Genomic DNA, 16,073 nt, shown 5'->3' with positions numbered 1-16,073 from the left:
TGGATGGATATTCCAAAAGGATTCTACATATGAATAACATATGTAATCCTAAATAACTTTCTGTATGATGACTAAAGGAGCCCTGGTGGTGTAGTGGTTAAGCACTCGGCTTCTAACCAAAAGGTCAGCAGTTCAAACCCACCAGCTGATCCATGGGAGAAAGATGGGGCAGTCTCCTTCTGTAAAGATTTACAGCCTTGGAAACCCTATAGGGCGGTTCTACTCTGTCCTACAGAGTTGCTGTGAGTCGGAATCAACTCAGCGACAGTGGGTTTGGTTTGGTTTACGGTGGCTAAAAAGTGGTGAGCTAGTCTCTATGACACTACAATAGACTAAGCCATTCCTTTAGCTAGGATTCACATTTCTTGGCTATAAATACTCCATGGTCTCCTCCACCTTACAGGGCCCCCATCTATGGACAAATGGAGTCTGACGCTTCATGTAAGACAGCTCAGGAGTAGTAAGACATAGTTATAAATGTGGATAAGAATCCTGGGTTGGCGCCAACGGCGAAGCACTTGGCTACTGACCAAAAGGTTGGAGGTTCAAACCCACCCAGAAGTGCCTTGAAAGATCACCGCCATTGAAAACCCCATGGAGCACAGTTCTACTGTGTCACAAACTCTAGGAACAAGGACAATGAGGTCGCCATTAGTCATAATTGACTCAATAGCGATCTTTTCTTAAAATAAATGTGGGTAAAGTGAATGCATTTTCTTCATTTAGGGAATTAATTTCAGGTGCTGACCCCTGGTTGTCTAGGTTCCAGTAAAGGTTCTTGCATACCCAAATGGTCAGCATGGCCCCACTACCCCAATGAACATGGATCTCCCATGCAGGGCACTGAACCAGTGTGATGCTCTGGTATTCTTAAAAAAGCAAAAGAAAGAAAGAAAAGAAAAAAAAAGCAAGCCCAGAAGATTCTGCCTTGAAGGAGTTTGCCATCTGTAATCCTCCTGCTTGAGGCAGTTCCAGGTGGCGGAATGTGTGCGAGGCAAATCTTATGACATTTAGACAAATTTGGCAGTGAGCATGGCACCCAGGAGAGCACTCAACATCACAGCTGTTCTTTGCTTTATGCCTTTACATTGAGGTGTGTTCCTAAAAAGTTGTGGGAGAAGTGATTCGGGAGGAGTAAATCAAATCACAGTTCAAATGTTTCATGAAAGATTGCTACATAAAGGGATTGGAGGAGAATCCTATTGTAATTATCTCTTAATTTATTGGTTTTACAAGTTAGGTCTCCTCTCATGCTGGCTGTTGCTAAAGTAGCCCACCAAAGCCACGCTGAAGAACACTGAAGAAGCTTTGTTCTTCAGGAATGAACAATTTTATATTCTTTAGCCCTCTTGCTTTTTCATTAGCCCCTGGTAACACAATGGTTAAGTACTCGACATGACTAGCCAAAAGGTTGGTGGTTCAAACCCACTCAGCGGCACCTCAGAAGACAGGCCTGGCAATCTGCTTCCAAAAGGTCATAGCCTTGAAAACCCTACAGTGCAGTTCTACTCTGTACACAGGGGGTCATCACGAGTCAGAACTAACTCGATGGCAACTGACAACGACAACTTGATTTTTCTTTGTTCCTCATTTTCTGTGCAATTGGATTCTTTGGAATTCCTACAGTAAGGAGTGAGGAGAAGAAAACGATGAAAGGATAAAACTCTAAATTACCAATCTAGTGCAAAGTGGCAGCTCCTCTAGCAGGTTTGCTGTTGAGAAAGGCTGAAGGCATTGAGTGGCTTCTCTGCACAGATGATCTCCCCTCCAGACTTTCACAGGACTTGTTCTTTCATATTATACTAGTCTTGGCTCAAGTATCCTTCCTCTAAGAGATCTTCCCCAAGTATTCTTTCTAAAACAGCTTCTAGGGGCTGCTCAACCCTTAATGCCTATACACCTTTATTTTTTAGCCTATCACTTCCTGACATTTTTCTATCTGTGTACGGGAAACCCTGGCTGGTGCGAACCGTTAACGTGCTTGGCTGCTAACTGAGAGTTCGGAGGTTCACATCCACCCATAAGTGCCTCAGAAGAAAGGGCTGCTGATCCACGTCTAAAAAATCAGTCACTGAAAATCCTATGGAACACAGTTCTACTCCGACATACACAGGGTAGCCACGAGTCAGAGCTGACGTGGTAGCAACTGGTTTTTGGTTATTCGTCCACTTGTTTATTATCTTTGTCCTGGCCAGAAAATAAATTTCATGAGGGCAGGACCTTTTTCTGTTTTGTTAATAGCTGTATCACCAGGCACCTGACACAGTTGATGTTCAAAGGATATTTGTTGAACGACTACATGAATAATTTCAGTAAAGTACATACTGGAATTATTTTCCTTTCTCCTGAGTTACATTATTACAAAAACACAAACATTGATGGTAGTCCATTTATAAAATCTAGGAACACTGCATTATAAATAAATACGGCCCACATTCAGGAGTTTTGACTCTGATTGTGACTTTGACTCTGTTAAAATAAAGAACTGGTAGAACCCACCCATATCATTTGGAAAATCAGAATTATTGTCATCAGGTACACGTTCAAAACATATATGCACAGTCACAGTTACCTGCCCCAGTGGTGGACACCAGTTTGGGCTTGCTGCGAGCCCCATCTCCTTTGGTGGTGTAGGCTGTGACGGTGAGGGAGTAGGACGTTTCAGGTTGTAGCCCAGAGATGATCATGTCCTGAAATGACACAGTGAAATGACACTGACTCAAAACACGCTACGAATGCCCTGGGGGGAAGTCAGATCGTATGCACTCTGCGCATGCTTAAACATTCTCTTGTAGCCATGCCAAGCACTGGAGACTTCGTTTCCACAGCTCATGCTCTGGATGATCTATTTTCATGCTCACGTTGAAAAGAGGTCTTCAGCCATCCTGAGGGGCAGCTCTTTGGGGTAGTGGTTAAAAGTGTGAAATCTGGAGCCAGACTTCCTGAATTCTTGGATTTGAATCTGGCTCTGCTTAGTCACTAGCTTGGTGATCAACGGCAAGTGTCTTTCCCCATCCTCCCCCTCACCCGCCTCAGTTTCCCAGCTGAAAATTGCAATAATAATAGGACTTCAAAGGGCTATTGGGGGATTAAATGAATTAAGTCAGGTGAAGACTTAGAACAACGGCTGGCTCATACTGAGCACTCTATAAACCAGCCGTGACTCTAAGCCGGAAGCTCTTTATAAGCATTTATATGCATTTACTGGAGTCTGGCCTGGCGATGGGATGAACGCTAGTGCAGTCTGTTTCATCACCACGTAAGTATTCTTCCAAATATCTGTTGGACCCAGGTATCTGGAGAAATTTCCTAGGATTCAAGTAACTTACTACTTGTTAACTGGATAGGTTATGAACTAAAATCATCACACATCTAGGAGAATTTTCTGGTGGTTTGTACAGCAGGCCATAAAACCAAAGGATACAACAGGACTTGAGTTCTAGCACATCACTGATAGATGTTCAATGAATTTTGATTAATTTAAAAACTTTAAATGTACAAAATATTTTCCACAGCTCTCGCTTTTCTCTTAGTAAGGGACCAAAATTGGGATGGTCATAAGACCAGATGATCTTTGAACTGATGCTCCAAATTGGAGGTTAAATGAGTCTTTAGCATGCTGACTGTTAAGGTGTTCTAGGTATTTTCTTTATAGCTATGGACAGACAGACAGACACACACATACACAGACAGCAGTACAAAGCTGTTTCAGATTATTGGCACAGTTATGTTTTCAAAACTGAATACGGACACATTTAAGAAAATATACCATGTCATTGTCTTCCACATCTGAAGACCATGTGAATGAGTGCTAAGTGTGAATGGATCTGACTGTGTGAGTACAGTAGGATTTTTCTGTGCAAGGCCATAATGGGCACCATGGAACTCAATTGTTGAATCTGATCCCAAATATGGAAGCTTCTTGACAATGTGCTTTTCTCTAAACAATAACAATATCATCAATTTAAAAATTCAAGAATTTCAGATATGATCTTCTAGAGCCATTGGAAATACCATTCTGCCGGATGCACAGATGAAATTTAGGAGAGAGAATTTATTTTCAGCACTTTAGAATGGTTTCACCGACATTACAGAGAATACAAAAACCAAGCGAACCACCAACAGCGGTATTGTAAATTATGGTAGACACATTGGCTACTCCAAAAATTGTGACGGGTAAATTCCAACATCATGGTTTTCAAGGTTTTTGTAACATGCCATAAGGCTAGGAGGAAAAAGAAGCAAGTCTTGGTTCTATCACTCAACAATGTGGCAAGGAACTTATCCACTTTGAGCCTTATTTATGTGTCTCATTTATGAAACTGGCATCAACCGTGTGTGTCCATCCTTCCGCACAGGTTGTTAAAGGATGGTGTAAGTAACACAACCGGAATTTGTCAAGTCATCAGCTGTGGTATAATCTTAGTTGGTCACACCTCTATTGGCCTTGATCATATCATCTCTTAGGTTACATTTTCCTGCTTTAAGCTGTGAGCACACTTCCCTGGTGGTTTCAATGTCTTCCGTGTGGTGGTATGTCTGATATCATGGCTACAGTTCCTCATTCTCCTTGTCTCCCTGTGCTCCATCTCTTCTCCACCTCTTGCCCCTGCCTGTTGAATGTTGTCATTTCCTGAGGTTTAATCACAGCTTTTACCGATCTGCTATGCTTCTCTCTAGTCCTGGAAAAATTGCATTCATTCCCAAAGTTTAAAGAATTTTATCTTCATATCTCCCAAATGTATCTCTAGCCCTGACTTCTCACCTTTGCTCCAATGGGATATACATTTTAAGTATCTCTGGGACTTTTTCCCTTGACTATTCACTATGATCTCAAGTTCAACTTAAGTTTGAACATCATTCCCAGAAGCTGACTTCCTGCCTTTACCTCCATATTTTAATGAATGGTAACTTCAAAACTTACGAGCTGTCTTTAACTTCTTTCTTGTCCTCATATTCTTAGTCAATTAGTCTGTAAATTTTCGTCAACTATCCTTTTAAAATATTGGTCAGAACTGTCCCTTTCTTATTTCCACTGCCTCAACTTTGTTGAATTTTTATCACTTTACGACTGAATTAGTAAAAGAGCTCTTTTTACTTGCTTCTTCAATCCATCCACTAAGTCACTGGTCTTTAAACTGCAGGAAATGAACCATTTAGTAGGTCATGAATCAATTTAGCCAGTCATGAACAGAACTGAAAAAAAAAAGAAATGGAATGAACTTGAATCAAAACATTCAAGTTTATATAAAGTATTGCTTTGTAAAACTTTGATTTCAGTTAAACATATATATGTGTATGCAGATATGAACCCACTGGGTCATGGTGTATAATGTACTTCTTACTATGGGTCAAGGTCAAAAATGTTTATAAAACAACTGCTACGCTATCAAGTCCAAGAGAACTGTCACCTTGTCCATCTTATTACCAAGGATTCCTAACAGAAGCCCTGGACTATGGGAATAAATATTTATTTACCAAATGAAAGAATATCTCCTGCTAGCCTTCATTTTCCTTTAAACAGTGATATCTTCCTTTTTTCTCTCCTTAATATTTTTTTCTTATCTCTCCAGTACTGAAGAGATAAAGACTCACTTTTTAGTTTGACAATGAGAAACTTAAATAAGGCTCAGAATGGATACACTTTTTGCCTCATTTAGTGATAAAACCAAGACTTGCTTTTTCTTTTTTTAACATAATGATACTATAATTCATCTTTTAGCCTTATTTACCACTAACTTACTTACATGAAACCCTCCTTTGTGTCATATGGGCAAGCTCATTGTCACCTGAATATACCACACTAATGACTGCCTCAGTGACTGCTTATGGATTCTTACTTTTGAAAAATATGCTTCGACTCTTGTCCCGCAACATACCACACACACATGCACACACACAACCCCTACATACGCCTTTTCTTACCCATTCCAGCCCAACTTGTGTTAAGTTCTCAACTAAACTTCAAGACTTCTACCATCCTGGTCCACTGTTTCCAGACTCAGAGCTCCTAAAACAATGTCACTCATTTGCTAATTCACTACACATAGGTTTAGGTCATCTCTTTGTTGTATTTTACAGAAACTTTCAGGTGTTTGCATCCTCCCTAGCCACCTAGACTATAAGCACTTAGAAGACAGGCGTCATATCTCATGTGCCTTATCCATAAGACACTCTCGATAAATAACATTAAGAAACATTCACTCAGATATTTTACAAATATTTCCTCCCCTCACTGTGATCCTCTCTGTTTCTAGGCATGATTCATTCAGTTTCACTCAAGTCTGCAGAGGTTTGTGAAGGAACTGCCACTTCTAAAGAGAGCTAATTAGTGCCAGAACTACATGTTATCCATGAATACGTAAACCCTGGAATAGGATTCATGAGCACCCAACATCAAACAACTTGATATCTCTAGCCTGTGATGCCTCCACTTTAAGCATACTTCCTGTGACTGTGTCTAAAGGCAAGGTTAGTAGCAGCCATTACAACAAAGAGCAAGAGCCCATGACATTACTTATGCAATCAGTAGCACCATGCCAATTTCACAAAACAAAAACCAACAAAAAAAAGGGTGCCACATAGGGAAAATAATTAAAAATATGCTGTTAATTCATGCAACTGAGCAAACTGCCATGTCATACCACAAATAAGTGAAAGAAAAGTATAAGAAAACACAAGCATACATAATCTGACTTTACAAACCAGTCAATCATTACTCACATGTTCAGTAGTATCATCAAATTCCCACTGATTGAGATTAAAAAGTTTTTTGGTGGAGGGGGAAACAAAATAAAAAGAAATGAAGAGAAATTTGTAGCTTTAAGAAGGCAATGTTGCCCTCCTTACATTAAAAGAAAAAAATAAAATAAGCAATTGAAGCAGAGGGCATTATCAAATTCCAAGGAGCATGTTATGCTGCTATTACCGTACTGTACCCGTTGCCGTCAAGTCGATTCCGACTCATAGCGACCCTAAAGGACAGAGTAGAACTGCCCCATAGAGTTTCCAAGGAGTGCCTGGTGGATTTGAACTGCTAACCTTTTGGTTAGCAGTTGTAGCACTTAACCACTACGTCACCAGGGTTTCCACTATGCTATTACCCACCCCCAACTGGGAGATTAGATACGCTCTGGTATTGTTAACGCTAAAAACAACTAATAAAGACACATACATATATTTTAACGTGTGGTTCATTCAGATGAACCAATAAGGCATAGCAGAAAGCTGATGGTTCTAATCATATGCTACTTTGTAACATTTATCTTGACTTCTTTCTTAGGTTACACAATTAATTCAAGTCACCTATTTAGATGAATATCTTTCATTAATTTTGAAATCTTATAGCCCCAATGAAGTCCTGCAAGATTTAATGAAATTTCAATGAACAGTCAAAGAGAATATATTAGACGAGCAAGAAACACCCCAGGAAAATCAGCAATTAATAAAGAAAAGCCAAAGCGGAAGAGAGTGGAGGAAAAAAAGATTAAACTGACATTTAAGGTATCTGGTACCATATAACTCCATTAACTATTACATTCTACCAAAAAAATGGAAACAGAATTGCAGTTCTGTATTATGTAACATAAAATATCTAAGAACCAAATGCAGACACCAAAGCATTATGCACATATTTTCTTTTTCATAATTGGAAATTAAAAAAAAAATTGTCCACAAGGGCTTAATTTGAAAGTATGAGTACTTTCCATTTTGTTGGTAGCACCAAATAAATATTTATAAGAAGCAAGGTAATGGCTACTTTCCAGTGTTGAAGGAATACTATGAATCTCCACTTAAATTCACAGAAGTGGCCTTCAAGCCAAAAGTAGACATCTGGATTTGGGGTAGATAAATGAGATACTACTCCATATCCTTCAGTGAGAATGTTTCAGATGCCACTGAAGCAAACACAAGCACGTTGGTGAGATGATTTATGTTAAGACTTTGGGGCTAATGCTTTCTTTCCATAGAGCCATAGGAATTTTACCCTTTTATCTTCACAGAGACAAGAATGCAAATCTTGACACCCCGGTGCCGGAGTTCTCAGCTTGGTTTATAATCTTTTTTACTTTCACATAAAACAAGGGAATTTCATTTCATTTTTTTCCCCCAAATTTTCATAAACCACCCTCTTTTCTTCTGCCCAGCCACCAATTTGCTGGGAAGCAAAGCACTCCGATATTCATAACCTCCCAACGCCAGGGACGCGGCATGGGTAAAGCAGTCCGTGGCTTACATATATATCTCCAGCACTTACAACTCTAAATCTTTCTCTTCCCTTCACGGAAATATGTGGAATACAAGTGGATTTATTATGAGTCTACCCTTGAATCACCTCTAATGTATGAAGAAAATAATTTTCAACGTTCTGTTTTAAACAACTGATTAAAAAACACGGTTGTGAAACCATGGTTGAAAACCACTACCCCAGGACCAGCAGAATTTCCCATATACTTTACTGCTCACTTCATACTTAACTTGGCTCAATATAGGGGATCTCATTTAACCTCTGGGAAACTCTGATATTTTTATCATCATTATTATTATCTTCATTTTCTAGTATGTGAAACAATTACATCAAATATGGAGCTTTTTAAAGAAGTATTAAATAAAAACACTATCTGAAGACCTTTCCCCAAATAAGAAATCCTTTAATGAAAGATGTTATACATTTAAAAATTAGATCAACCTAGTTCCAAGCAATTTTAGCACAGCAGAAAATAGATCCTCTCAGCAAAAGTGCTGCTTAGGATTCTTCCCTTTGATTTGATTAAATCACCCATGTTTTTAAAGTCAGAAATGCAAACTTAGCTATAGCTGTAGAGAGTTGAGTATCTGTTTTTTTTTTTTTAAAAAACAGTGACATGTTTTTAATCAGACTTAATTGTCATCTCACTACAATTCACTTCATCACTTGATGGCAACACTAATAAAGATGATAAAAGATAAGAGCAAATCAATGTGGTTTAGCAACCAAAAATTTGGAATTTTGCACACGGTTTCAGCCATGTCTAAAACTAAAAATTGGGCACATTTCAAGATATGGGCTAAGATAAATGTATCATCTAAAAACAGAGGTGGGTAACCTCAGGGGCTTACCTGGGCATCCGCCAGCATGACATCCTTCAGCATGGGCTGGCCCTTGGGCTCACCATTTTCCATCCTCACATAATGCACCTGGTATCCTCTTATCTGGCCATGCTGCTTATTGGGCACAGGTGAGCGCCATGAGACTTTAACAGATGTTGAGTTGACAGCCTCTACCTCGACTTTGCGAGGAGGACCACTAGGAACTGGAACAACATCATCGGATAAAAGAAAATTATAGGCACTTGTCCCACCCAGTCAGTGCATTTGCTTTACTTAGGTTAAAAAAAAAAAAAAAAAATGGGTAGACCCACTATGTTTCCTTTGAGGAACACATTTTCAAACCAATGAAAATGCTCACCCAATCTGCTCTACCTTTTAAGAAAAGATCAAAAAACATGACCGATGCAAAAAAGAAAAAAAAAAAAATGGAAGAAAAAAAGAGTATCAGAGAAATAGAAAAAACATGTAAAAATGTACAAAAGCCAAGGAAGATGCTTTGAGATTCAAAGCATTAAAGCACAAAGAGGTACAAGCATTGAAATAATAACAAAAACTGGTTGTTGATTGTTGTGTGTTTTTTAAAGGTTTCTTTGTTTTTAATATAGCAGAATAAAAAGATGCTTGATTATATTGATTATCTTCTCTTTTTTTTTTCTCATATCAAAGGTATCCCATACAACAGATGCCAAAAATTGAATGCCGAGCATCAGCGTCTCTAAAATATGCAAGATAAAAAGGCAACAAGATAAGAAGGCAGTTTGGAAAAGTTAACTTCAAAATGCAAGAAAAAGAAGTGACTACAAAAAGCCATGAAACACACAGAAGACTTTAGGTGGAGGTACTGAGAAAGGGCTGGATTGCAAGGCCAGAGACGCAAACTGTTCTTTTAAAAAGAAGCAAAGAACTGTGTTGAGATTGAGAATTAAAAAATGCCCAGGCTGTAGCAAAGACAGGTCTTTGGCAAAAATACTGAAGAAAGAGAGATTCTGGGTAAAAAAAAAAAAAAACGAGCAGAGAAAAACAGAAAAAACTCTTAGCCTATTATAAGACAGCAGACCAAAAGTGTGTCAGAGGGTGCAAACTGATGGAGCGGAGGCAACATACCATCTTCATCGGTTCGAATCAACACGGACAAGCTCTCGGGGCCAGGGCCAACATCTGTGTGGGCCGTCACAGTAATCCGGTATTCAGTCCATTTTTCCAGCTGTTCCAAAAGGTATTGGGTAGTGTCCGAAGGGATTCCCAAAATCTCGTGAGGCTTGTCATCTTCCCCGTCCACTGCGGTATACTTGATGGAGTATTCCGTGATAATGCCATTCTGTTTTTCCACGGGTGGAGGCTGCCAACTTACCAAAATGCTAGTGGAACTTGGGCTGGAGCAACTAACATCTTGAGGAGGAGCTGACGGCTCTTATTTTGGTAGTGAGTTAAAGGAGGATTTGAGTGAAAGGACAGGAGTGGTTGGAAAAACAAAATGATAAAACAAAAGAAAAGGCAAAAATAAATAAACGAACAATAAGGGCAACAAAACAAAAAATAAGGCTTTGAAATGTAAAATAAACTTGTACAGATAAATTTGTGTACCTTGGCTTAGTCATATGAATAAACCAAAAAATGAACAAATGAACCAAAATAAATTGTTAAATAATGGGTGGGGGGAATGTGAGAAAATGAAACCTCAAGATAATGGGAGCCTCAAATAAAATTACCTACCTGCGATTTAGATTCTTCTTCTAAAACAATCTCTCAGTATCTCCCACCCTGTACTATACTGACTACCCAGCTTCATGAAAGCTGCCAAGAGTGTAAGTTTTAGTACTCAAGAGTCTGATGCTGCTTCACACATGTTGGTCCGAGCCGCCACAGCTACGTTCTAGAATGAGGATGATTCATATACAGTATTCATTTGTGAAGGAGTTCTTAACTGTGGAAATTTGCAGTCACTGCAAAGTTCCGATTTAAAAAAAACAAAAAACGAAGCAACCAAAGCCCCAGCAATGGAAAAAGGATTTCACTATGACTATCTGGAAACCTGAGTCTGCCTGACCAGTTTTAATGAGAAGTGTTAACCTCACATTGATTGTAGCCTGTACAGTGAGCATGCAGAATCAATAAAGGAGACAAACGCAGAGTCCAAGGTTTACCTACCGAGGGTAATGTCAGGCTTGTTGATTCTGACTGTAACTTGTACTTACCCTACGTCAGCTTTCAGCTGTTTTATTATAAGTCTTCTTGAGACACCATTGCTAGTGAAAAATTAAAGCCCACCAGCAAATTTGGGTAAAAATCAATAATCATCTATCTCTTACAAAATGTCAATAACACAACCATTCAAAAGAACTGTTTGAAACAAACTAGAACAACAACAAAAAAAAACCTGAGAATCACCTGGAAAGACAGAACATATATGCAAATGTTCTTTCACTTTGTACACAATTATTCAGACACGATAGGGTTTATATATGAGCTAAAGGCTATACTTTCTTACTGCCCATTTAAAAATAAACTGGTCACTTTTTGAGCAATTTTTTCCATAAAATTAACCAATCATATCATTAACTGAAAAAAAATTAAAAGGCAATAAAGAGTAATGTAGCTAGTATCACAAATTGTTTTTAAAGTTAACAACATATGTTTCTTAAGGGAAACCAAGAGGTGATTTATCATTCTACATATATATATATAGGAGCCCTAGTGGTACAGTGGTTAAGTGCTCAGCTGCTAACCAAAAGGTCAGCAGTTCAAACCCACCATCGGCTGTGTGGGAGAAAGATAGGGTAGTCCGCTTCCATAAAGATTTAAAGCCTTGGAAATCTTATAGGGCAGGTCTACTCTGTCCTATAGGGTTGCTATGAGTCACAACTGACTCAACGACAGTGGGTTTCGTTGGGGTGTTGTGTGTGTAGATATATATAAATATGTAAATATTTATAAAATACATATATAATATTTACTTATATAAGGTAAGCTACATGTCAGAATGAGTGATTTAAACTTAATTTTTTTTTTTTTTTAAATTCAAATGTGTAGTTTGGGACTTCCCTTAATACGAAGGAGTGCCAGGTGAATCTGGTTGTTTGGCAGATTATCAGTCTTTCCTAATTTCCATGCCTGTGGTCATCATTAAAGTGAATTAAAATGACAAGCTCCCTAAACCAATAAGAAGGAAATCCCCGTAGGGCGGCCTTGTCAATTTAGGATAAGATTTGGAAAATCACTAGAATATCATTTTTATTGATTCTGACTAGAGGTTCTTATAACTCAAATTATAAAGCTATTTTATATGCATTATCATTATTTATAATAAATTGAGTTGTTCATGTTAACAGCAAGAACTCATTTGTAATTCTTTTTAAAAAATGATTTGGTTTTCACTTGATTGCTACTTCGGGCCTTCTATTCTGGAAGAACATATTCAACAATGTTTGAAACTTTCACTCTGATAAAATATAGAGTAGGTAAGCTTTTGATATGGTTATAAAAAGTCCATTCTATCTGTATGTATGTATTATGTAAAACAGTGAGGTTCATAAACCATGAAAAATATCGTATTGAAGCATGTCACATTTGTTTTAATTAAGTGCCTGATTTTAAGAAATTATCTTCTGCAATATATTATTTCTTTGCCTGCCTGGGATTCAAAGCAGACATATGGAAAAGGCATTAACTTACACGCTTCAGTTTTTAAAGGAAAGCAAATTTTATAGGAATAAGCTATAATTACTAGTGGGTTAAGCAAGAGAATCCTAACACTTTTCCTGGGAATAATCATTTTTTAAGAAAAAGAAATATAAATTTTATCATTAAAAAAGCCTGCAGCATTTCAAGCTTCTACAGAAAATGCTAGGAGACTTGCTTCTATGAAAGGAAATTCATCTTATAAAAAGATCTACACTTCATGTTTGTTGATAGGTCTAAATATTAGCTCAACATAGCATCCTCTTTACAAAACCGAACGTATTCATATTTTACATGTCAGCAGCATATGTCACGATGTCAAAAGACATAAAATATCATACAATGAAGCCTAAGAAAATAATTCCATGACACTCTTCAACTCAAAGCAAATTATCATCCAATAGACTAACTGTAGGAACTTATTTAATGAAGAGCAAACATTAGTATTATAAATCACCAAAGTTTCAGTCAAAAACAACCTCCCAGATAATACTTTACTCAAACCAATCTGCTCTGGGTACAATGGACCCCCATTGTGATAAACACAACTATGCTTTAGGATAACGGTTCCAGAAAGAAACTGAACCTGGCGAAACAAAATACAATTTAGGATTGCAAATCTCCAACGAATGCGTTTGTGATTATTCCATTAATCCTAAATTTGCCCAAATACAGATTTCCTGTGAATGTTCCCAATTTCCACACGGACTACTTGCAGAGTTAATAACCAGTCAGAAGAACTGGGTTGTTCTCTGAGTAGGAACAAATAGACAAAATAAAGACTGGTTTGTTACCAAAGTCACAATTGGTATCCTTAAAAAAGATAAAAGTTGTGTCTTTTACTGCTTCTTTAGTTCGTTAATCTCTCTTCTGATTATTTTGCCATTTTCTCAGCCTGAGTTTTGCTTTAAAAAAGAGTTTTGCTTTACAGCCTTATAATTCATTAAAGGGGGCCCAATCTGTCTCCTTTCATTTGCTTCTGTCAAGGAGGTCTTCTAGCTTCTCTAAAAGTCTTTCAATTTCGGAAATGGGAGAATGGGGTCTATTTGGATCAAGTCGGAAACCACCAACGATCATGGTTAGACTCTAAGCCCCAACACTGGATGCTCATTAGCAGAGAGATCACCGACTCAAGTATATTAGCACCTTTATTAGCTGGGGAGGGAGATGGGTTGTGAAAACTGGCAACAACTTCTAGTGAAAATTAGCACAAGGAATAAGCGAAGAGAGACACCTACTTGACTGCATGGTTCTAGCAGATATTTCAGCCGTAGAAGCACCCAGTCCTTGAGGAGAGCGTGCAGCCAGACGGAAGTAGTACAAGCTGTTTGGTTTCAGCCCTTGTAGCCGATAAGATGTCCCTGGTTCAATGGTAATTCGCTGCTGTGAGTAAGTTATAAGAGAACTTGGTCATCTTCATTAAGATCCACGGGAATTTTTTTTTTTTTAATCACACTGGCACATCTGATATCTGACATCAAGGTTATAATGGCAACAAACAAATCACAAACAGAATCAAAAGGGAGTATCAAGGACTCTATTAGGAGAATTATATAATAAAAATATCAGCATTTAAAAGGCAACTTGTTACAAATAGTAAGGCAACTGGAAACAGGGAAAAGAGAGATCTTTCCGAGGCTGACACAGTTATCCAAATGCATCAGGTAAGAAGGAGGCTGCCACCAAATGTGTTCTACCCTCAAGGCACCTGTAATGTTGTCAAAGCACTCAATAGAAGCTGACACCTGCCTATGTTCCCAGAGTAAGCCTGACATGTGCAATTTCAATAGCTGAACAGATGCCTAGTTCATCTTCTATGAACTTATGCAATCTAAATCTTGTGGCTGTTAGGTACCATCGAGTTGACTCTGATTCTTAGCGACCCTATATGACAGAGCAGAAAGGCACCACAGCACATCCAAGGAGCGCCTGGTGGATCTGAACTGTGGATCTTTTGGTTTGTAGCCATAGCTCTTAACCACTATGCCACCAGGGTTTCTGAACTAGCAATAGTATCTACTAAAGTAAAACCTGTGGAAGCCAGAACCTGTGTAAGGTGGAAACCTGACAGAGAAGGAACACTGAAATATTTTCCACTAAATAAAGAATGACAGAAAAGTGGTGCTTATGCCCTGTCTAAGGCGGAAATCTTGTGAGACCAAGAAAAACAAAGCAGTCCCGTTGAGACCCGGCACTCACAGGTTTCCTTGTATACAGTTAACATGAGATTGCTGTCAAAGAGACACAAAACAGCCAAATGGAGGCCAGGATAAAAGTCAGATGTTACTCACTGAAAAAAGTTAGGTAATTCATATGAAACCATGTCATTACTCTAGATCAACTGAAAATAATTTTAAAATTTCCTTTCTGAATATAGAACCCACAGCTAGAAAAAAAAAATCACAATCTTTTCTATAGTGTTTAACGTGATAAAGAGCTTTTGAAATAAAATTCCTTTAATTGAATGTTGTCACTCTTACTTTAAATGCTTGAAATTTACCTTTGCATTTTAACAAAAATATAGCTGTCTATGAGTAATTAATTTCAGATTAACATTAGCCTGTAGGAAACCTTAAAATACAAGCTCATATGTAATCTAGTAACGGCATAAATAATCTTAACACTTTTTTTGTTTTTAATCAAATACTATATGCTATTCATATTAGTCAAGTGGAATTCAAATACAAAATTAGATAAAACAATTTTTTTTTTTTTTTGGTTTGGACTATGTCTTAGTTATCTAGTGCTGCTGTAACAGAAATACCACAAGTGGTTGGCTTTAACAAAGAGAAGTTTATTTTCTCACAGTAAAGTTGGCTAAAAGCCCAAATTCAGGGTGTCAGCTCCAGGGGAAGGCTTTCTCTCTCTCTCAGGCTTCTCATTAATGTTCCCCTAGACTAGGAGCTTCTTGCTCAGGGCCCCTTGGTCCAAAGGACATGCTCTGCTCCCAGCACTGCTTTTTTGGTGGTATAAGGTCTCCCTGTCTCTCTGGTCACTTCTTTCTTTTGTATCTCAAGAGATGGCCTCAAGACAGAAACCAATTTTGTAGACTGAATGAATCCTTCTTCACTAACACAACTGCTGCCCATCCTCCCTCATTAACATCATAGAGGCAGGATTTACAACATACAGGAAAATCACACAATACCAGGAATCATGGTTCAGCCCAGTTGATACACACATTTTTGGGGGGACACAATTCAATCCATGACAGACTATATGAAGAAGAACACAGCATCAAGATTAGAGGAAGACTCATTAACAACACGAAATATGCAGATGCACACTCTTGCTTCCTGAAAGAG

At 38.2% G+C, this 16,073-nt stretch overlaps 1 protein-coding gene across 18 annotated transcripts in view; it reads right to left on the bottom strand.

Annotated features, from left to right (window-relative positions):
• The window catches only part of PTPRD (protein tyrosine phosphatase receptor type D), a 354,453-nt gene that overhangs the window by 184,804 nt on the left and 153,576 nt on the right, over window positions 1–16,073 (bottom strand). For 9 of the 18 annotated variants that reach the window (XM_064290515.1, XM_064290516.1, XM_064290521.1 and 6 more), the window contains one exon: window positions 14,007–14,151. In XM_064290515.1, coding sequence (XP_064146585.1) covers window positions 14,007–14,151 — 145 coding nt within the window. Of the gene's footprint in view, window positions 1–2,572; window positions 2,691–6,723; window positions 6,751–9,099; window positions 9,294–10,194; window positions 10,501–14,006; window positions 14,152–16,073 lie in introns of all 18 variants that reach the window. The other 9 variants (XM_064290506.1, XM_064290507.1, XM_023545268.2 and 6 more) reach the window with 3 other exon arrangements.

This window comes from Loxodonta africana, chromosome 9, assembly GCF_030014295.1.
Source record: "Loxodonta africana isolate mLoxAfr1 chromosome 9, mLoxAfr1.hap2, whole genome shotgun sequence".
Classification (NCBI taxonomy): domain Eukaryota; kingdom Metazoa; phylum Chordata; class Mammalia; order Proboscidea; family Elephantidae; genus Loxodonta; species Loxodonta africana.
The sequence above is the reverse complement of the archived record's forward strand: the minus strand, read 5'-3'. Positions and strand labels throughout refer to the sequence as shown.